Source organism: Brachyistius frenatus, unplaced genomic scaffold (assembly GCF_029030835.1).
Source record: "Brachyistius frenatus isolate BFR_SWC_R1_liver_20210118 unplaced genomic scaffold, ASM2903083v1 Contig_32, whole genome shotgun sequence".
NCBI classification, from domain to species: domain Eukaryota; kingdom Metazoa; phylum Chordata; class Actinopteri; family Embiotocidae; genus Brachyistius; species Brachyistius frenatus.
Genome location: NW_027210631.1, coordinates 3,762,250 through 3,784,299, shown reverse-complemented (window position 1 = coordinate 3,784,299; position 22,050 = coordinate 3,762,250). Strand labels below are relative to the sequence as shown.

Genomic DNA, 22,050 nt, shown 5'->3' with positions numbered 1-22,050 from the left:
TTTGGACGAGGCTTTGCTTTTTACCAAGTGTGAAAAGTAAAAAAAAAAATGAGCATCAAATATCATGTATTATATTACATTTAGTGGTGTTTTTTTTTAATGTATGCTAAGAATACAATTTCCTGAAGACGACCATCTGCCCCAAAACAACTGAGCAGCCAAAGCTTGGATCTCTTTTCTGATCAGTTCGTTTCAAAACAATGGTGAATTCAGCCTGGGCTAAAAGCACCTCTCTAAAAATACCCCCGCTGTCATGCAACATAGATGAGCATGCTCATGACTCTACTGTCAAGAAAAAACGCCAAAGGAGAGTGTTTTGACACCGGCAGGCTCCCCTTTCTCAGCAGAGACATGAATAAGTAACAGGACTTCACTTTTAGCATCCTGGTGTCTCCAGTGTGCACCTCCTCCTCCACCTCTCTCTCTCTCTCTCTCTCTCTCTCTCTCTCTCTCTCTCTCTCTCTCTCTCTCTCTCTCTCTCTCTCTCTCTCTCTCTCTCTCTCTCTCTCTCTCTCTCGCTCAGCTGGACCGTGGCAGCTGCCTCTGCGTTTTTTGTTTTGGTTGTTTGAAGCTTTGGGGGATTGTGTGCTGCGGCCTGTGTTGTCCGTGCCTGACAAAAGAAAGCTTGTTTGCTTGCTTGCTTGTCCTGGCCTTCACTTTAACTGTGTGTGTGTGTGTGTGTGTGTGTGTGTGTGTGTGTGTGTGTGTGTGTGTGTGTGTGTGTGTGTGTGTGTGTGTGTGTGTGTGTGTGTGTGTGTGTTGCTGAGCGGCAGGATCCCGGCTGTTGCTCTGCATGGCAGTGGCAGTCGTGGCGAAGCCGCGCTGCTCGTCAGTGCTGCCGTAAGCAGCGAGGAGATCTGGAGGAGAAGGTTTTTTACTATCAATGACAAAGTCAGTCATTATATAACTTTCTGTGTCATTCATCTCTGCCAGGGGCGCCACTCAGGGAGAAAATATCCTCTCTCGTGTTGCACCTGAAACTGCGGCGCCTCGACTTCTGCTCTCCAAGCTTTCTGAAGTTTTCTGGCACTCGTCGGTCTCTTTCTGTTTCACACACATTTGTCTTTTTATAGTCTCTTCACCTTAAAGAAGAGCACAAAGGCACGCAGACTAAACTTAGCAAACTAGCATGGCAATTGGAAGATGTTATTACTGATACGAGTACCCAGCTGTTTCTGGCTCTCCTGTGTGTGTGTGTGTGTGTGTGTGTGTGTGTGTGTGTGTGTGTGTGTGTGTGTGTGTGTGTGTGTGTGTGTGTGTGTGTGTGTGTGTGCGCGCGCGCGCGTGTGTGTGCGCGTGTGTCACTTGTGCAGGTGCTTGCATACAGATATATTTCCTCACAAATTGTGGCCCACACAACCACACACTAATTAACCATCTTTTCATTCAGAAAGCTCAAGGGAACGTTTTTTTCCCCCTCCCATTTTGTATTCTTTGGCAGTGATCTGACGCTGTCTCCCATTCTGGAGGCTGCTGTCTGTATTTATACATTTTCTGAATATTTTGTGCCTGACTTCCTGCACGGGAAGCTCATTAACTGCTGTACTCATTGACTTAATACGTGGAGCGAACGAGTTACAGGACGGGCAGCGGTGAAATGAAAAGACACGCAGTCCAACCAGCTCGTATTTCTGAAAAACGTCTGCACTCCCAATACCTCGGATGTCCACGGATGTTACTTCTCTGGCGAAGCGTGAGCCTCTCACTCTTTATGCATCCGTTTGAGTCTGAACGCAGCCTGAGTCGAATGCCCAACGTGTCCATATTTTTACCAAACACTCTCACTTTGTGAAAACATCCTCTTTTCAGTGCTCGCTGAAATCGCTCTTTAATCATTCCCTTAAATGCCTCATCTTTATTTATTTTTTCCGATATCTGTCCATGCTCGACGGATGACAGCTGATTTTTCTGTGTGTTATCTTTATTTGCTGGACCCTGTTGATCATATTCTGTTGTGACTCAGCATGCTGATCTTTGAGCCATATGTCCGTCTGACTGAAGCAGCGCTCTGTCTGTCAGAGGCAGGTTCTTCATCTGCTGGCACTGAGAGGCGAAAGACGACGCGGCCGTCAGCGCGTGAGGTCACCGGCGCATTCATTATGGGATCTTATCGCACGATTTGTTTTTATCACAAATACTTCAAACTACTGAACGACTTCACAATAGTTCCACCCCAAATTTTACAGTAGCGTTTTCAGGAGGAATAAGATTTCCTCTTTCTGCTGCATTAACCTCTTTTCACGGAGGGTCCTGCTGGTTCACAGTCAGATCAGAATATCAATACCACTCATGCGACACACTGGCATGCTGATGATGAAGCTACACTGACAGAAAAAAACACATGAAATTCACACGTGCAAAAACTCATCCCAGCACAAGTAATCGTGCACGTGATCAGATGGATGTGGTTTTGCAACATGCTCACGGTGTAAGGTGTGAAGCCCGTTTAGATTCCCATCTGAAAACCTTTCCACATATCTTCCCCATGCTATCATATGTTGCGACGTGTGCTAAGCATGTGTCATATGTGTGATCACATGTGTCCCACTGGAAAACAAACGTGTCTGTTTACCACCTCTCCAAAGCTCAATGATAAAAGATTTGTTGTACGTTAGTCAGTGGGTTTGGGAGGTTCTGGTTTCAGAGTCAGATTAGCTGTAATCCTTAAGTGTTTGTAACTTCATGCTGAACACAACAACAAAAAAACGGCTGTTTCCAGCTTCATTTGATGGAAAACTCGTATCAATCTTCTCATCTAACTCTTGACAAGTGAATACAATTAGCATGTTTCCACACTCATCCGACTAAGATATATTGTATGCACGTTTTGATGTGCTGAAATCTACCGAGGGGCTGATGAAAGGAAACACTTTTTGAAGAAATTGGTCTTCAGCTAAACTTCTTGAATAATAATTCACTAGATATGAAACGATAATTCACACAATTTTCACACAACTTGCTTCAAGACAGTTGAGGTGCAGAAAGGTTCAACCTTTGGCCAGCCATCACCATGACACACACACACACACACGCTCACGCACACACAGACACACACACAGATGGCCACAGTGGAGATGTCCCCGGTCCCATAGGTGAACTATTCACCTGACCTCATCAGGTCGGACCCGGGGCTGACGCGGATGAGGGGATATACTGTATGTGGGTGAGGTCAGACCTGCCTGTCTATGTCTCTGATTGATGACGGCGCCCATATGGTCAAGTTCTACTTCACCTCACGTGGGTCATCCGAGCCTCCGCAGCTGCCGCGTTTTCTTTTGTGTTGGACTGGAGTTAAAGGACCGAATGAAAAACCAGTCGTAGATATCTTTTATCTTCCCTTTGACTTATTATATCCATCAATAATGACCAAACGAGGCAAAGCATAAAAATGAGATCTCATGTAGTTAAACATAATCATTAATATTCTCTTAATCCCATTTTAAAAGAATACATGAGATTATGCCGATGCCTGTTATGCGTAACATCAGATCTCTTGACTGTTCGCCATAACTAAGCCCATTATGTGATAAACTTGACAGGGAGAAGAGAGCATGAAATATAGTCAGAGAAAAAAATTACAGACCCAGAAAAAAAGCACAAAACATTTTTGTTTCTGTCAACTGTTACATTGATTATTTCCTTTTTTACAGAATGGAAGAAAAATGTTACTCTCAAAGAAGCTTTCATAAGCTTTCATGCTGTGACAGCCGCATCCCCAACCTCTGTGCATTTTCATACCTTGTGTTCATGAGTATTGACACAGCGGTTCGAAGGCATCGGGTCGGACTGGATGTGATTTATGGGAAACGGTGGCGCTACAACCATGACTCACCTTCAACTGACACAGAGGTGACATAAGAGGGTGATACATGGTAGTACATGGTGGTACATGATGCATGCGCTGGACAGGTCACGGATGGAGAACGAATGACAGCTAATGTGAATTCATGTGTAATGACCGGGACTTTATACTCAGATTTATTCTTGGTGTTTGGAAGGAAAGATAAAGAAGCAGAGGTGTCGTGCTGGTAAGTCCAACTGGCATTATGGACCAGGACTACAGAAGGCTTCAGGTGTAACTGCGCGCTCTCTGTTGTCCCACAAAGCACATGTGAAAGCGATGAAGCATTCGAAGAGAACGGGAAGGTGACCCACTAATTTAACTGTACAGTGATGTAGAGCTTCGTTAGAAAGAGAGCAGTTCCATCCATTACCAGCAATGGTCCCAATATATCTGCAGTGTGCACGCTCTGCTGATTTCAAACTTTTAATCGAATAAGTTTCTCTAGTTAAATGGCTGCGTGTTTACAGAGGAGAGAGAGAGATGCAGCTTATTGGACTGGTCCTCCTGAGAGTTTACTGGGTTTGGGAATTCATTCTTCAGTTGAAAAGAAATTATGAGGAAATTAAAGGGAAACGTTGAAATAAAAGCTTTATTTGTTGGTAGCATTTCCAGGGTGTGTTGTCTGCTGTGTCTGTATTGTGTAAGAAGGTGTCCTGAAGGAAATGTTTTGTTTCATCTTAAAGTTGACATCTTTGAAATACAAATGGGACATATTTTTGTGAATATTTTCATCCACTATAGGTTATAATTGGGAGAGTTTTAAAAATGACTGGGTTTTTTGTTTTGTTTTGCTACTCTGACTATCAGGGTTTTTCATATCAGGGAATCTTAAAAACTTTTTTCCAGACAGGGAATGTCAGGAAATTTGATAATTTTTTTGGGGCCAAGTCATGGAATATCAGGGCATTTTGTTTGCAAGTATCATCATGTAATATTTTCCATGTATGTAGCTATAACGTTAGTTAGCTAGTGATTGTCAATGTGTATGTTTGGTAGCATTAGTGAAAACTCACAGAAATTAAAAATGTAGCTTGTTCCGTTGCGAGCTAATTACTGTTAGATCAATTCTTCGCCTCAGCAACCAGTATTTAGACATGAATTTAATTTCTTTATATATCGAAACGGAGAGGCATGCGTCAGCAATAATGTTGCTTGTTTCTTTTCCGCTCACCACAACGGCAGCCTGTTTCTCTGTTCATTTTAAGTCATTGAATTTCAGCGTTTTAGTCAGTGACAGTCAGGGAGTTTGACATTTAGAGTGGGAAGCCTGGACTTCTCTAATACGACTGTTTGTAGTAGGATTGATTAAAGGTTCGTCTGTAGTTCTGCTGGTTGACTCCTTCACCAGCGACCGTGTATGGTGCTAATGCTGGAAAAGATTTTAGGTTAAATCGACTAACGGGGGCTTCTGCTTCGGCTCCATCAGTTGATTTGGTTGTAAATGTGCGAGGATACGACTCCATTCATCATCTGACAGACGTAATGAGTTTGTGAAGATAAGAATCGACAAAGCTCCTGTCACTGCTAATTCACTTTACTGCCATGGAGCCTGACTCTGTTGTGGATTATGAAAATGTAATCTTGTTTAATGGCGAGTGTTACGGTATAATTACAGCATTACAACATTTATAGAGTCAAATCAGCTTATTATTGTTTGTGATGCTGATAGGATATCAACAGAATCCATGTTTACTACAAGGTTTTGATTTTTAATTTTGATGCCAGCACCACTTATCTTTTAGTTCTTAAAATTTTAAATAACAGCATTTAGAGAATCAATAAGAAAGATCAAATCTATATAAGACCCTCAAGGTATGAAGTGCCAGGGCTTACTGTAGTCAGGTTACTATGGCAACACAAGTCTGTTTCCATAGGGACACAGTTGTATGTCAGTGGCGCTTTATTGATCCTGGACTCATGCCGACATCAGTGGTGATCAGATTCAAACCTCAGCTGAGACGTTCTGTTTATCAGGTTGGAAAGCCATAATCCCAAACAGATAAAGGACTTCCTGTCCCACACCAGTAGAGGACGGGTAGGTTTCTGTTTGTGACCTTCCGATGCCCGCTACCCCACCCATCCCCTCCTTCAACCCTCCCTCATGCCGGGGCAGCTGACCATCTGGCTCCTATTGCCCCAAGCTTAATACCTGCCAAAGTGTTGTCGTGAGAAAATCTGTGACATTATTGTGATAGTTACTGTAGATACAGATTCTTCGTAGCCTCCTTAAAACGCTGTAACTTGCTTGTGTGCAGCATGTTGAAATTCATTATTAGTTTCATTTATAACTTGGCGAGTATGTTCTTTATTGAAAGATGGCTGCACCTGGTTAGCATCATGTCAGAGTCCGTGCAGAGATATTGTCTTCTTTATTCCATTCTTCCTTCTGTTCAAAACCTGATGCCAACATTACCCACAGTGCAATTTGACCACTGACTGTTCGGTCAGAGATTTCCAGGTGTGTTATGCTGGTAACAGTTAATGAAACCTCTGTTCTAAAGCAGAGATGAGGAGCAGGTTACTCAAAACTCTCCTAACCTTCAGCTTTCTTTTATTTTGTCTTTTATTTCCAGCTTGTGATTTTCAGGCCCAGCTGATGTGCACTCAAGTGACATCACTTGAGGCAGCCCGTCTGATTTTGCAAAGCTTTTCATGTACGACATGCGGAGTACTCCCCGCTTTGATTTACAAAATCCATCCCATTAAATAATCTTTAATCATCCATCAACTTTAATCAACAAATTATTTGGTCTTTAAAAAAATAAAAGCTGTAAAAAATAACAATGACATTTTCCCAGAACCCAAGATGACGTGTTTAATTTGCCTGTTTTGTCCAGTAACAGATAAAAACCCAAAGAAAAACAGACCATTTTTTTCCATTTCAAACCAAAGTTTTTTTTATTATTATTATTGTCTCTTAAGTTCTCTCTAGTGAGTAGTGAGTTGATCAATTAGTTATTTCAGCTGTTCATTTCCTAGCAATGCCTTTTGGTACTTTGACTTCTCTGTCAGTAGACTTCATTGCAGTGTTTATCCCATTTTACAGAAATGCTGACTAACTGTCACATGACACTGTATTGTTTGTCTCGGGGTTGACAACACGGTTTAGTGAGTTTATCTCCTTCAGGCCAGCGGAGGAGGCGGTCGGACCGGCTCTGGCTCGTGAGCGCTTATGTGGGCCGTTTGTTTTGCATGTTTGCCGTAGATTCGACCAAACCCCTGCTGGGATGTTATTAGCCCGCCGCACAAACCCCTCGCTGCTCATCAGCTCAAGATTTTGCTGCCGTCTTTCGCTGCATTGCAGCAGGAAGCCTCGTCTTTAACCAGCCCAGCCGGGCACCGCTGACGTCCTGCTGTCTGTCACTGCTTGGCAACCAAACGTTTCCAGGCCGTTCCCTCCAAGGTCACCCTGTTCCTTCCTTTAATTGAGTTGTGTCGAGCCGAATTGGATTCCACAGTCAGAGACAAGTCTGATTATTCCTATTTTTTTTATTTTTTTTGTGTCCACCTTGAAATAATCCAGCACATTTTTATCTTAAAGAAATGCTGCTCTGCGTCCCTCTATCACCTGTATCCAGCTCACTTTCGCTCCTTCCTGACAAAACTTACAATTCTACCGCCAGAGACAAAACTTTGATTGTAATGAAAAGAAGGCTGGGGGGGTTAGCATGAGCGGTGCACAGGAAAACCAAAGGGACTGATGTGAGCAGGGGGGGGCTTCATCTGCTCGTGATCTCTTGCAAGAGATATCCAGGCTGCATTTACTGTCCTCTGACACCAGACTTCAAAACTGCTGTGACACCGGGCGTCTCTGTGTGACTGAACTGGGGTGGCGGTGAAGAAAAAGAAGTTCTTCCTGGAGAAATAAAGAGAAATGAACCAACCTCAACCGCTCATCAGCCTTGAGAGAGGAGAGCTGTGAATTTATGTGACAATACAAGCCTGTAGGAACAGACATTTCTGAGCACCTCACGTATTATGCATGACATCACTTCCAGTCCGAGGCTTTCAGTGAAGATGAAGCACAGTCGGGCTCTCGTCCAGCGAGCCGCTTCCTCTCTGATTTGGCTTGAATCTGCGTTGTCATCCACCTTTAATTAACCCTCGGTAACCCGCCGCTGACGACATGTCTGATTGCCTCTCCGAGGGCTGACAGGCCCCGTCGTGGTCGGTGAGGGGAGGCGGAGGCGGAGGGAGGGGAGGGAGGAGGGGAGGAGGGGAGGGGGAGCTGGCATCCGCGGTGGGTGAAAGTGGAAGACTGAAGGAGTCCTTTCTACCTCTGTATCTCTCGCTTGTTTCCATTTCCTCTCTTGACTCCCAGTCGAGCCACAGCTTCTCTTGCCAGGTGGGGGTTTTGCCTCTTTGTAGGCGTCGTAGGGAAACAGAAGCAAAACTCCTCTGAGACAGAACGACAGGCAGCAGCCATCCCACAAGAGGTGAGTTGGCAGCAGAGCCAGAAACGACTCTGCTCACAGGCTGCAAACAGCTGACTGATGCTTCTTTGTCTTGTGCGTTTAACTTCAGTCAAACTGTGTCGTTTTTTTCTTTATACACTCCATCAGAGGAGAAGGTGAACCCGTTGAGAGCCCTGACAAGGCAGAGAAAAGAAGAGCAAATTCATTTGCAAGGACGTCTTTAGTGTAATTGCAAGAGCTCAGTGGCATTAAGTGGGATTATGGTCCGGGCAAAATGAGTGTGCTCCATTTACATTAGAAAGGGCTTTTTCTGATGTGTGTGTGTGGATTTGTTTTAAAGTTTTGTGTTGGTTGGATAGTTGTCATGATGGTTGGAAAAAGAAAGGTCTTTGTTGGGGCTGATTCTTCCGTCTCAACACTCAAGCTTGCCATTTGTACAGTTAGCGATTTATTGCAGTGTTTCACACACCATCCACGATTCCTCTGAACTTAACATGCTGTTCAACAAGTTTGACTTTTTCTCTTGGAGATTTGTCTCCGTACTTCTTTTGGTTCTTGTTTGCTGCAGTCATTGTAGGCACCACCAGTGATTGTAGTCTATAGAAAATGAATGTTTCTCTATTTTAAACATCACAATCTGTCAATGGGAGGTCCTGTAAACAGATATAGAAAAAGATACGCTGCACAACTGATATTGAAAACAAAACGGTGTTCAGTGTCAGTGGACTTCAATATGTGCATTAGTTCTGAGGTAAAACCGCTGTTGTAATTAAAATGTATTTGTTTATATAAACATCCTCCGCCCACACAGTCAGCCTCCAATTAACTGTCAATCATCAGCTGCCCGTGATTGCTGTAAGAAACCACTTCCATAACAAATTCCAACAAACTGTTCCTTCATCTGAAGCTGAAAGTGTGGCGATAAAATTTGAAGTATGAAACAGAAGCCATTCATGGATCTGAACTGGTACCAATTTGTGTCCTCAACTGCCATCACGTGAGTTTTTTTTTTCTTGTTTTTCTTTCTCGGTTCTGTTACGTAAGAGGTCCTCCGAGGAAGTGTTGCGTTCTCCCATCTGCTCTCATATCCCACCTTAACACCCTTCAATACCATTCTCCCCCAAATATTTAGCAATCCTGTCATCAGAATCTCATTTATCTGTGTGATGTGGTGTAATCACCAATGTTATCCTTTGTTCATGCTGCTAATAGCCTTTTCTCCTCTGGGCCGTTCAAAGAACAAGACCCAGTGTGTTGCATATTGCATGAGATCCTGTTTGCATGGTTGAGTGGAGCCACAGTGGTGCATTCACTGCAGCTGGAGGAAATCAGGGATTTGCAATAGAATCTAAAATAAACGCATCATCGAGGTCACATGTTTCCAGCAGGTAGTTGTGTTTGGCTCATGAGCTTCTGTTGGTTTGGCAAATGCCTTGCTCAAAGGCTGAGACAGCACCTGACACTGAGGAAGGTTTCAGGGATTTGAAAACAGGTCAAACCTTTTTATAGCGTACATTCCCGTACCTCTCCTGTCCTACGCTGACTGATAACAAGTGTAAGACATCACAGTTGTGTTTGTCCCATGAACAGACTCGTCAGAGGGGAAATACAGGGTGTTGTCAGATGGATTTTCTGGAGGGGACGGTGGCTCGCTTCCCACCATCTGCCCATTTCGCCGCCTCGCTTATGAAACACGGGAGAGAAGCCAGCATCCTCCAACACCGATCTCCTCTCAAGGATCCCGCTCTGTACGTTGTTGCTCATTGTTAATTTAAGAAGTTACGACAGAAGCGTCCGACCCGCCTGCCCTCGCTGTTGTGTCATCGAGTTCGCCTTTGCCGTTTTTGAGGATGCCCCCCTCCCCCCTCCCCTCCCTCCCCTCCTCCCCCTCCCTCCCTCCCCTGCTGCAGGAGCTGTGGTGACGTGCATGTGAAAGGTCTGAGAGGAGGAGCCTGGTGTGCCTCGGTTCTGTCAGAACCAGTCGTAGCCGATCCAGCGAGTCGGCCTGATGAAATATTCAGCTTGTTACAGTCGGGCGGCTCTCTGAGGAGGACGAGCTCCAAACACAGCTGTCTATTTACTGCCAGCTGAGCAGCTCCACGGGAGCAGCTGGAGCCCTGCAGGTCCAATAATGAAAGTTTTCCCTGACTTATCTGCAGGGTGTTCGGGGATCCTGATCAATACCAGTGACTCAACTATGAGCTCACTGTGTGCTGACGGGTCTGACATTCAGAAGGCAGGATTTTCTGACAGCGTCTCTAGTTGGAGATGGAGCCTTCATGGGGCTCCGCCCACGTAAATGGAATAAATTAAAAGAGAAAGTCAAACCCTCCATTTAAAGAGAGCATGGAGGTTTTGGTACTTTATAATTTTCCTTTTACAGTATTGATAGTTGCATCTTAAACTTTCCTTGTGTTTTATAATTTGTTGCTGTCCCAGATAGTTCTTTTTGGGTTTTTTTCTGCTTTCTAAAGATTTTATAAATTTATATTTTGTAAATTCAGGTTTTTTTGATATTTTCGTTTCTTATCGGACGGCTCTATGATGCAGTAGTTAGCACTGTTGCCTCCGCCTCACAGTAGGAAGGTGCTGGGTTCGAGCCTGCTGATTGGTTGGGCGTGTCTTTGTGGAATTTGCATGTTCTCTCTGTGCCTGTGTGTTTTTTTGTCCGGGTGCCACAGCTTCCTCTCACAGTGCCAAACATGTGTCTTAGGTTTATTGGTGAACTGCTCATAGGTGTGAATGTGAGCGTGCGTCTTTCTTTCTGTGTCCGTTTGATGGACTGGTGATCAGGGTGTCCCCCCGCCTCCGCCCGGCCTCCAGCCCTCCCTGGGACCTCTGTTCCCAATAAAGTGTGTAAAGATGACCAGTTTCTTATTTTCTAATACTGCACAGTGTTTTCTTTTAAGGATCAAGACTGACACAGCAGAACCAGTGATATCTTTTTAATTGCCAACATTCTCCTTCCTTGTCAAAACCGGGCACTTTCATTACCCACAATGCAACTTTACCGCCAACACTTCAGTCAGAGATTGCGGCAGGAGAGACGAATGCAGCCGCGCGCCGTTAATGACATCAGCTACATCACTTCAGAACATTTATCAAGTGTCTTGACGTGTGCAGTGGGACTCCTCATAACCTGCAGACAGATGTTGATATCAAATATTGACTGTCAGCCTCCCTCCTGATAAAAAATGACTGCGGAAGCATCAGAGACAGAATTATCTTGTGGATCCCTACTCATCAGAGAGAAATCGCAAATATGTTTACCAGCTAAATTTCCTCTCGATAAACTGTTCACTGTTTGCATCTCCATGCAGCAAGGTAGTTTTGCTTTTGCTCAGTTTTTTTTAAAAAAATTTATTAACATGAGCCGTTGAGGAAAAAAATGAATTTCAAAGCTGAAGGGCATCTTTATGTGATTATGACTGTAAAACCAGTTCAGTGTGACTCGGTGTGTTAACGAAGTACAAATGACAAAGAAGTCGTTTTAATCATCTCACTCACAGTTCAGACTAATTCTCCTGGAAGAAGCTTCTCAGTGTGATATTATGATATTAGTGAGGCCATCCGGGGATGAAAGAGCAATCTGTCTCAGCCAGCGGACGCTGAGCGACATTATTCACTCGTTTGGATAAGAATTGAAAGTCAATGAGCTTCTTCACAGCTTTACACATTCTGATGACCGACTTTACCTCGAAACATTCAACCGTCTAAGTATATGCGCGTCGTTAAAAACACGAATCCTTGTAATTATTCTGTAACTATTTCACATACCGTGTCTGTAGGAGGAGGAGGATGCATTTCTTGTCCAAACTGAAAGACCGCAGTGGTGGACGGTGATGCAGTGATGGGTTTCACGATCGCACACGCGTGTTTTATTTTGAAAAATTTTACCGGATTTACTCCAACTGACTTCCTACCCGGCCGATCTGCTCCGTTCAGCCTGCCGCGCTCTCCGAGCAGCTTCCGTCAAAAATAGACTTGTCGCCGAACTTTAGCGGCAACCCACCTCTGGGACGCTGGCGAGACGTGCAAACCAGCTACGATTTCAGCTCAATCTTTGAGAATGTGATACTCTCTGAAACAATATTTCTACGCCACATGAATATAATCATAGAGAGATAAACCTTCCTCTTATTGTGGAGGGCAGACATTCAGACTGTTTCCTTTCGTTTGCGTGAAATGTGGCTCCGTCTGGCCTCGTTGTCTGTCACGCAATCGAAGGCAGGTCTCAGCGGAAGCGGCAGAGTGCAGCGCAGCTCCCCTGTCACCTCCCGAGTTCTCCGAGCAGACGAGTAACTTTAAATCAGATTGTGAAGGTGACCTGGCAGCTCCCGTCTCCGGCGCATCTCAGAGGCCCCGCCCAGCACCGACTGCACATTTTAACCTGCACACTCTGGAACAAGTCACGAGCTGTCAGATGCCGCAGCCCTCATATCAAGACGAAACGCCAGCAAAGACGGGCTTAAGTGCACAAGAGAGGAAATGATTAAAGGGAAGCAAGCCAGGCATGTTCCACTGCCATTGGTTTGACTTTGCTTGCTGAAGCCTGGTGTGTGGTTCCACTTCTGTTTGATACCAAAGCCCCCCCCCCCCTCACGATGCTCCACGGCAGCCGCCCCTCGTTAAGTAACTGCTCTAAAGCTGCAGATCTGTGACGGCTCCGCTCAGATAGACCGCTGGGAAACCATCTTTTTTTTCTTTGTATGACAAGCTTCTGCTGTGCTTTAAACCTCCATTTCCGAGACGCTTTTCCGATAAGGGCTTTGAATTGGAGGAAAATGAAATCTCAAAACGACAGATCGGGATGACGAAATGAGAAATCGTCAGCGATGTTCATGAACACAGAAGCCCGTTACCTGTTTGCTTCTTTGGTTTTCTATACGAAGAACACAGCCACAAAAAAAACCAGAAGACTCAGAAATGAGATGATTTCTTTTACTCGGACTAAATTTCTACATCATTTGAACATGTTAGATTTTGCTTGCCTGCTGCTTGTAGTTTAACTCGGTTATTAGGATTCAGATTTTGGCTGTGAGGATAAATGCTGCTCATTTGAAACCTGTCAGAGGAGCAAATCAATGTCGCCCTGCACCGGTGGACAACTGGGTCGCTACAAGTCTGCTCACCACTACATCCATTACAGGTGTCAGCTGAATACACACCAGCTATTAATATTAGCATACGCTCAAGCAGCAGCTTCTTTGTACATCTCATGTTTGATTGATTCATTTTGTGTCTTCATTTTCTTTACTATTAACACTGTTTATTAAAAGGATGCAACACAGCTAATGAATGAAGTTCGTGAATTTATGCATAACTCTGATGGTTATTGATTTTCTGAGCAAACTTTAGAAAATCAATAAGACCATTATCTTCCCTGAGCAGCTTCTGTTCACATCTTCAGCTCGCCCACAATGCCCCCCCCCTCCCCGGTCCTCCTTTCTTCCTTTTCAGAAATTACTCATTATTCTCAGATTTTCAGCCTGCCTTCGGGTTTCATCTTCATCTGCGATGAATTATAGATGGCGAGGTGAATTGACTTGTTTAAAAAAAAAAGAGTGTAATTAGCTTCTGGAAAAAACATTTTTTTTTTTTTTTTTTTTTTTTGTCATTTTATCTGTTTGAATATAACTGCTGTTATCCGTCAGCGGGATGCCCATCACTCTATTTGTTACGACTGAGTCCATTCATTTCTTCTCTACCTTTTCAAATTAAAACTCTAAGGAAATTTGGTTTGATTGGTCATGCAAATTAAGGGCGGGTCCCACACACACACACACACAGACAAAGACACATGGAGATGAGGCTTGACATGTTGGCATGGAAACCGATCCATATCTCTGTGTGACGGCATTGTGCATGAGAGCTGTCACAGATGTGATGCTGGCTGTGTGTGTGTGTGTGTGTGTGTGTGTGTGTGTGTGTGTGTGTGTGTGTGTGTGTGTGTGTGTGTGTGTGGGTGTGTTGACAATGAAAGCAAAAAAAGCGCTAATGTCTTATTTGAGCTGATTGATTATGTCTGATGGCAGAAAATGGGTTTGCAGATTAGAAAAACATATTGAGGGAGTTTTCTGCACTCTTAACTCAGATCTAATTAAACAGAGTGTGTATGAAAATGATCCATATGCTTGTTTGATCCACATGTTAATAATAGACTTTAGGTGTTTGTCTGTTTGCCGTCAATAACAGATAAATAATACCAGCGATTAATTCTCCTTCTTCTTGGCTTTTTTCTCTTTTTTTGTTTTTTGTGACTTGTTAAGTCAATGAAGCCCCCCAAAAAAGGAGCACAGCTGTTGATGAGACAAATCGGGCAATTATAAAATATCTAGCGGTCTGCTGTCCTTCTGTAGCTGCTGATTAGACAGTGAGAAGATTATTCTTCATCTCATTCTTCATCCTTCAGTGACATTTAGAATAAAGTTTTAATTAAAGTCAGAGGAGGATGTCAGCAGATGGCCTCTTACAGGACGCTTGTCAGTCAACTGCTACAGTACTGCTGTGTACAGTGAGAAGAATAATGTTGCTGCTGGGTTTAAAGTCAAATCTGAAAATGGACCATGGAGGTATTGTTGTGTTACTCGGTCCGTCTTGGTCTCACGCAGTCTTCTTTTTCCTCTCCTCCTGTAGTTGGGATGACAGCAGCTCGGTGAGCAGCGGCCTCAGCGACACGTTGGACAACATCAGCACGGATGATCTGAACACACCCGCGTACTCCGCCGTCAGCTCGTCACGCAAAAGCAAAGGAGCGCAGGTAAGGACACAAGCTCGAACCTTTGAGAACCCTTCCTCTGGTGGAACAGCTGATCATCCAGAATGTTTGTACAAGCATTCACGGTCCCCTGAGGAGGAACCCTCAATGAACACTCCTAGGTGGAATTCCTCATCAACAACTTGATAGATTGCCATTAAATGTGGTGCAGACATTAATGTCCCACTAGCACCACCATCATTCTTACCTCCCAACCTCCCGTCATTCTTGGCCGTACGTAGGATGTGTTCACTGACAATTAGCACGCCAGCATGCTAACATGCTATTTTACCCCGTGAACTAGGTAAACATTATACCTGCTAAACGTCAGCATGTTGTTACTGGTATTGTGAACATGTTTCCAAGGTGTTTAGTTCAAGCCCGGTTGTACCAAAAAACAACCTCCCAGAGCTTCTTGCATGGCTCAGTCTCAGTCTCGATGCCTGTACAGCAGGAGATCGTGATCGACTCGTCTCCAACCAGTCGATCACGATCTACTTGATAGATGTCAAGAAGCTCTCAGAGGAAAAAAGAAGCTCAGAGACCCCTGCTGTACGGTAATTGATAATCTTGTCTTTGCCAACCCCACAACATATATTTTATGTAACACCTTGCTTAGAATTGCTGTTCGGCCTTGTATTAAGATACTCGTTTATGATGTCATACAGATCATGACACTTCATCATGGTTAATTCAGCTTGGGGTTGTTTGGGTTACAAAGTGATGCTGAGGGGTTTGATTGAAGCGGACGTTTAGGCACCGGTCAGAATGAAAGATGCTGTTGAGTTGAGGAAATGCTGAATCCAGTGTTTCTGGTATTTGACTGGGGAATAAAGTCAGAACATCTCTGCATATGCAGTGTCAGCTTTTACCATGTCATACTTTATGGTATGACAGTATAGTGCAATGCCAAGTTGTTGGATTACCCCTTTACACTTTATTAACATTCAGCTCAATCTTATTTTATATACCGCCAAATCATAACATAACTCACCTCCGGGCACTTTACATGGTCAGGTCGAGACTTTACAACATGATAGAGAGAAACCCAACCGTTCTGAAGAAGCAATTGGCAAAACTGCAGAGGAAAAACTGCCTTTTAACAGAAGGAAACAGACAGAACCAGACTCAGAGGTGGGCGGCCATCTGCCTCGACCGGTTGGGATGTAAGGGGAGCAGAGACAGAAAAGAACAGCATAGAGAAACAACAAACAAGGAATCTAGGAATCAGAAACATGCTGCATGACATTAAAGCAAAAGTGTAAAAAGACAGTGAGAGAAACTGATGATGATCGAGTGTTTAAAGACATCTAATTCAATGCACACTGAAAAATAACTGCCAGATCAAACATGATTCCTTCTTTGAGTGCAGAGTTACAAGTGTGTTGGTTTAGCTTCAAACCAGCGTGTGTGTGTGTTAGCTCTGAAGTCACAGCAGAGGGAATTAACTACGGACTGAAGGCCAGCGCTCAGCTCTCCTCTGAGGCTTGTCCTGCATTCTGCCAAGTATCCTTGGCCCCTCATGAAATACTCAACAGACTGGGCTCTTAAGGGACTCCAGTGTTGCTAGGGAGACTGACCATCTGTTAAGGTAGGCTAGTTATCACTGCTGTGTTTGTTTGCGTGGGCGTGTTTGTAAAGCGTCCCAAAAGCAGAGATCTGAACATGAGAGATTCCAAAGATAGCTACGACTTCACACACACACACACACACACACACACACACACACACACACACACACACACACACACACACACACACACACACACACACACACACACACACACACACACACACACACACACACACACACACAAGCCCTGCTGCTCTCTGTGTTTTTGCATGATCTTTCTTGACATACTCTGCTGGAGGTTTAGCTTGTTTTAGACAATAAACTACATTTTCCAAGACATAGTCATTCATATCTTACCTATCAAACTTTTGAAAATGATAACTATCTTCCACTTTATCTACTTATTTGTTGATACTCTTTATCATTTTCATTATACAACAACAAAATTAGTTCCGACGCAGCGATTTGATCGGTCAGCTGAACATTTGGAACGTTCTCAAATCAGCATAACATCACACCCCGCTCATCACTAGAAATATCACTCCACCATCTCAATGGAAATATATAATTGGAATTGAATTTCATATTATATGCAGTATAATGTTGTTTTTACTTGTTATAGGTCTGTTAAATTTGACCCATTTGGTGAAGTGGGGTTTCATTTGGTCCTTATTTGTCGCTCCGAGCACCCGTACTGCACCACAGATAGTCGCGCGCTTAAAATTCTGGTGGTGGCTAGTTTGACCAGTAACGTTTTAACACAACAAAGTGCTAAAATCTTGAAAATACGTGAGTCCATCGATATCTTTTTTCAGCAGATATTTTACTTGCAACAAGATTGAGCTAGCTAAGCAGTTTAGTGTTTCTATGTGTTGTATTTATACAGTTTGAGAAACCATCTCTAGAAAGCAATAAAACGGACTCGTGTTGCCATGGAAATGGAGATCGAACTAACAACAAGTTCTATATTTTGAGAGTGAACTGCCCCACAATAAGAATACATTTTGATTACATACTTTATTTAGATGGTAACTTGTATAATCACAATATTACTTAATAATATTGCTCAAGTATGGCACTGCAGTGTTGAGCAAGTAATGTTTTTAAAACTCCCATCACTATGTGCAGACCTAAAATTTCAGATTCCAACCCATCTTATGTCAGATTTGTTGTTCTAATGAACCATTTATTAACCGATTGACCTGCCTTGTTTGATGCCCACCACCCACCCACCCACCCTCCACCCCCAGTCCCAGAAAGGAAGCAAATCCAAGCATGCTGAGCAGGAGGTGAGCAGCAGTTGGATCGGAGCCGAGGACCTGAAGAAAGTAGAGGAGGAGCTGGACGCAAGCATGGACCCCAGCAGCGGCTCCTCCCGCTGGAAGTCTTCCTCGTCATCCTCTTCCTCCCAAACCCAGAGCCAGTATGAGGACAGTAGTCAGAAAGCGGCTGCGCTGGCCCAGATGTCCCAAACAGGGTCATGGAGGAGGGGCATGACAGCCCAGGTGGGCATCACACCGCCCAGGACCAAGGGTACCTCTGCAGCCCTCAAATCAGCAGGTAGGAGATGAAACACAGTGTCTTTAATTACATTTTGTTTGTAGAAATGAAACACAGTGGGACGCTGAAGTAACTGGATTATACATATATATGACACTTTCTGGCTTTATGCACAAATGAAAAACGTTTGACTCAATCAAAAAAAGGATCAATCAAAAGTCTGTGATCTTTCGTTTGATAATACAGGCAGTGAGAAAAAAAACAGACATAAAGGAACACAATAGAAAAGTTGATTTAATCTTTTTGTGACATAAAATTGTATTCAGTTTTTTCTAATGAGATCATCTTTTCAATGTGAACTGTTCTATTACATGAAAGTATGTCAAAAAAGGATTAGTGACCAAATAAAAGTTCAAAATGCTCCATTATCTTTCAATATTCATTTTAAAGATAAATGATGTTTAATCGAAACATCTGATTTGATTGTGTCTTTGAGACAAGTTTACAAGTTTTGATCATCTGTTTTAAAATTTGGTTCATTTCTCATTTTTCCTTTAATGTGCACACTCATCATTTTATACACAATAAGAAACAGTTTGTTTCACCCAACAAATTAAAAACTAAACGAGAGCATAACCAACATGCATTTCCCAAAACAATTCATGGTTTTTGATCGTTTTTGATCATTTTCCATCAGCTCTATACTGACATTCACATTTTAAAACATTGAAATTCATCATAGTCATAATTTATTTAGATGATTTTCTAATGGATGATTTTTACATTGGATATTTTAAGTGTGAGGCAGCGAGCACAAACCTCTGACCTGGAGTCTTATTATTATTATTCCCAATTCTACTTTTGCTACTGTGACATGCCACAATGTGTTCTTGGAATAATAATAATATAATGAGTTATAACAATGTTGATTTTAGAAGAACATGTCTGAAATAGAGACGTATAAAATGCAACAGATTTGTTTCCTCTGCCCAGAAGGTACTGAAGGATTATTTTCACCAACACCTGTGCTTCGATAATTTCCTGTTACTCTTAAATTTTAAGTCGACACAGCAAGTTGTGTTGCAGATAAGAACTGTATTGCTTTTTAGTGATGACTGAGCTTCTGCCTGTTAGCCAGAATTTACACTAATTTGGCTTTTCCCGGTCTGTGGCAGCACAGGTGAAAAAAATACCAAGTGCAGGGCTCAGAATGTACTGAAGGGAATGTTTTCTATTTGCATTAATAAGTGTCCATGCAAATTGCCAGGCAAAACTGATGATGCTAAGGCCTCGGAGAAGGGCAAGGTGCCTTCCAAGAGTTCAGCTGGCATTCAGCGCTCGCCCTCAGATGCTGGGAGGAGTAGTGGGGATGAAGGGAAGAAACCCCCCTCCGGCATTGTTCGCCCACCCACCACGGCCTCCTTCGGATACAAGAAGATCCCAGGTCCCACCGGCACCCTAATCACCTCTAGCGGTGCGACGCTCGCCAGTGGCTCAGCCACCCTGGGCAAGGCGCCCAAATCTTCAGCGGCCCTCGGCAAAGGCACGGGCGTTAGCGGCGTGCGGAAGACCAGCCTGGATGGCTCTCAGCCGCAGGACGACGGCGTTCTGCTCAGCTGCAGCGGCTCCAAAGTGACCCTCCAGTACCGCTCTCTGCCCAGACCGGCCAAGTCCTCCAGCGGGGCGGCGGCGGGGCGCAGCGGGCATCGCTCCAGCTCCAGCAGCATCGACTCCAACGTCAGCGGCAAGTCGGCCGGCGGGGCGGCAGCACAAGGGGGCGCCAAACGCAGGGACGGCAAAGTGGGCTCGGACCGCTCCAGTCCCATCACCATCAACCAGACGGACAAGGAGAAAGTGGGGGTGTCGGATCAAGACCCAGCAGCGGGGCTCTCCACCTCCCCCAAGTCCAGCCCCACCTCCGGTTCTGCGGGCCAGTCAGGCCTCCGGCAGCCGGGCTCCAAGTACCCCGATATCGCCTCTCCTACCTTTCGCAGGTCAGATACACACACGACATGTCTGCTGCTCTTATTCTGTCTTTGTCCTTCACTTTATGTGTTTCAGTGTGAATCAAACATCTCATCACATTCTTTTGTATCCTGTGAAAATTTGCAAAAATCTGTCTTTTTACAGCACAGCCTGCATGCCTGGAGGTTCAGGTCGTTTTTTTTACTTCATCAGATGTCTTCAGAATCTATTTAGGATTTTAAGGGCGCTTTTATTCATCATGATGAACGTATATTTGTGGCACTCAGCGATGTTTTCCTGAGGCCGGCTGCTCCCCAGATATCTGTAACAGATTGGGGTGTTTACTGGAGACGACACTTCTAACGGTAAAGTTTCACCAGGACTTTAAAAGTACTTCGTCATACCTATCAATTTTAGATGTGTTTGAATGCACAAAATGAATATGAGACGCTTAATAAATCATACTTGGGCGCCTTCATAGAAAAATTGATAGCGCGAGCATACTTGGCTGCACAGCCGAGGGGTGCCGCTCCATAGATTGTTCCCCGGTGGAGGTGATGAGCCAGATAAAACATTGTCTTTACCCTGAAGATGAAGGTCTGCTGATGGCTTTTGATTCGGATCAAGCCCGCCCGTCCGGCTCGGCAGTCTTGATCAGAACCGACAGCAGACAGGAGTTAGACTCATTTGAAGCCAGCGTGTCCAAACATCTGTCCCATTTGATCTGTCAAGCCAACGTTTCATCTGCATGAGTTCAAGCTTCTTCTTCTTTTTTGTCACCTATATATTTTGTGTGATTGCGATGACAGACCGTGAACAGGCGCGAGCAGTGCACCAGGCTGTCTGAACATATGTGGAAGTCAAGCAGGGCTGAGTGGCCTCAGACGAGGTTATTTAAAGTCACAGGGTTGAAACGGGCAAAGCTGTCGATGTAAATTACTCCGAGTTCACTGTTGTCAGTGAATGAGGTGGAGTTTGCTGTAAGGAAAAAATGTGTTGGGACGTTTATCCGTAGTGATGTCACAGTAAAGTGTGGGGATGTTTTAGAAGCTGTTTCTCTGAACTGATCCTTGGGTTTCTTGACCTTTGTGACCAATGCAGTAACATGTAATGTACATCCGGCCGGTGAGATAACTTCAATCCACTTTCTCAACCCCAAAGTATTCCTCAGTTCTTCCTTTTTCTAGTACGGAGCATGCAGATGCTCATCACTTGTCCCTTGAGCATTTCTAAATGACTGCACCCACCTCTCTACCCCCAGATTGTTTGGCACCAAAGCCAGCAGCAAGGCCAGCTCTCCGGGCACGCCCGACTCTGGCAAGTGCCCCTCATTACTGGGCAGCCCCCACGGCACGCTGGCGAGGCAGGCCAGTCTGGACTCGCCCTCCTCTGGCACGGGGAGCCTGGGTAGCGCTGGTGGCCTGAGCGGTGGCAGCAGCCCGCTGTACGGTAAAACCCCAGACCTGTGCACCGACTCCCCGGCCTCCAGCCCGGCCTCGGGCCTCTCCCTGCCCTCCAACGCTCGGCCCTGGCCGGCCTGTAGCTCGTCAGCCGGCAGCAAGGACACACTGAGCTGCCAAAGCATGACCAGTCTGCACACCAGCTCTGAGTCCATTGACATGCCACTGGGCCACCATGGGCCCAAGGTGACACGAACCGGCAGTGTCAAGTCCACCCTGTCTGAGGGGTGAGTAATAACAGCGAATACGATTGGGAAGAATCGTATTCATTGTTTCATTTGAGAACAGAGACAAAAGGTGTAGCTCCCTACCCTAAGATATAGACATACAAAGCAGAAGAAGCCTAAATAAAAAAAACGAATTTAAGTCTTTTAATGTAATCATAATATCACAAATCAAAAATTAGGCTACTGTATTTGAATATTTCAGTTTGGTAGGATTTAAGTTTATTTTTCTGACATTGTTTTGGTCTTTGAAACCAATAATGACACCATCAATCAAAAATTAGTCCATTGTATTTAAATATTTCAGTTGGG

The 22,050-nt window shown here is 44.3% G+C and overlaps 1 protein-coding gene across 5 annotated transcripts in view; it reads left to right on the top strand.

The window, feature by feature from the left end:
* Positions 1 to 22,050, top strand: part of nav3 (neuron navigator 3) — a 212,302-nt gene that overhangs the window by 150,389 nt on the left and 39,863 nt on the right. For 4 of the 5 annotated variants that reach the window (XM_069700178.1, XM_069700177.1, XM_069700175.1 and 1 more), the window contains 4 exons: positions 14,896 to 15,019; positions 17,840 to 18,149; positions 19,357 to 20,083; positions 21,316 to 21,741. In XM_069700178.1, the coding sequence (XP_069556279.1) occupies positions 14,896 to 15,019; positions 17,840 to 18,149; positions 19,357 to 20,083; positions 21,316 to 21,741 (1,587 nt within the window). The remainder of the gene's footprint in view (positions 1 to 14,895; positions 15,020 to 17,839; positions 18,150 to 19,356; positions 20,084 to 21,315; positions 21,742 to 22,050) is intronic. The other variant, XM_069700179.1, reaches the window with a different exon arrangement.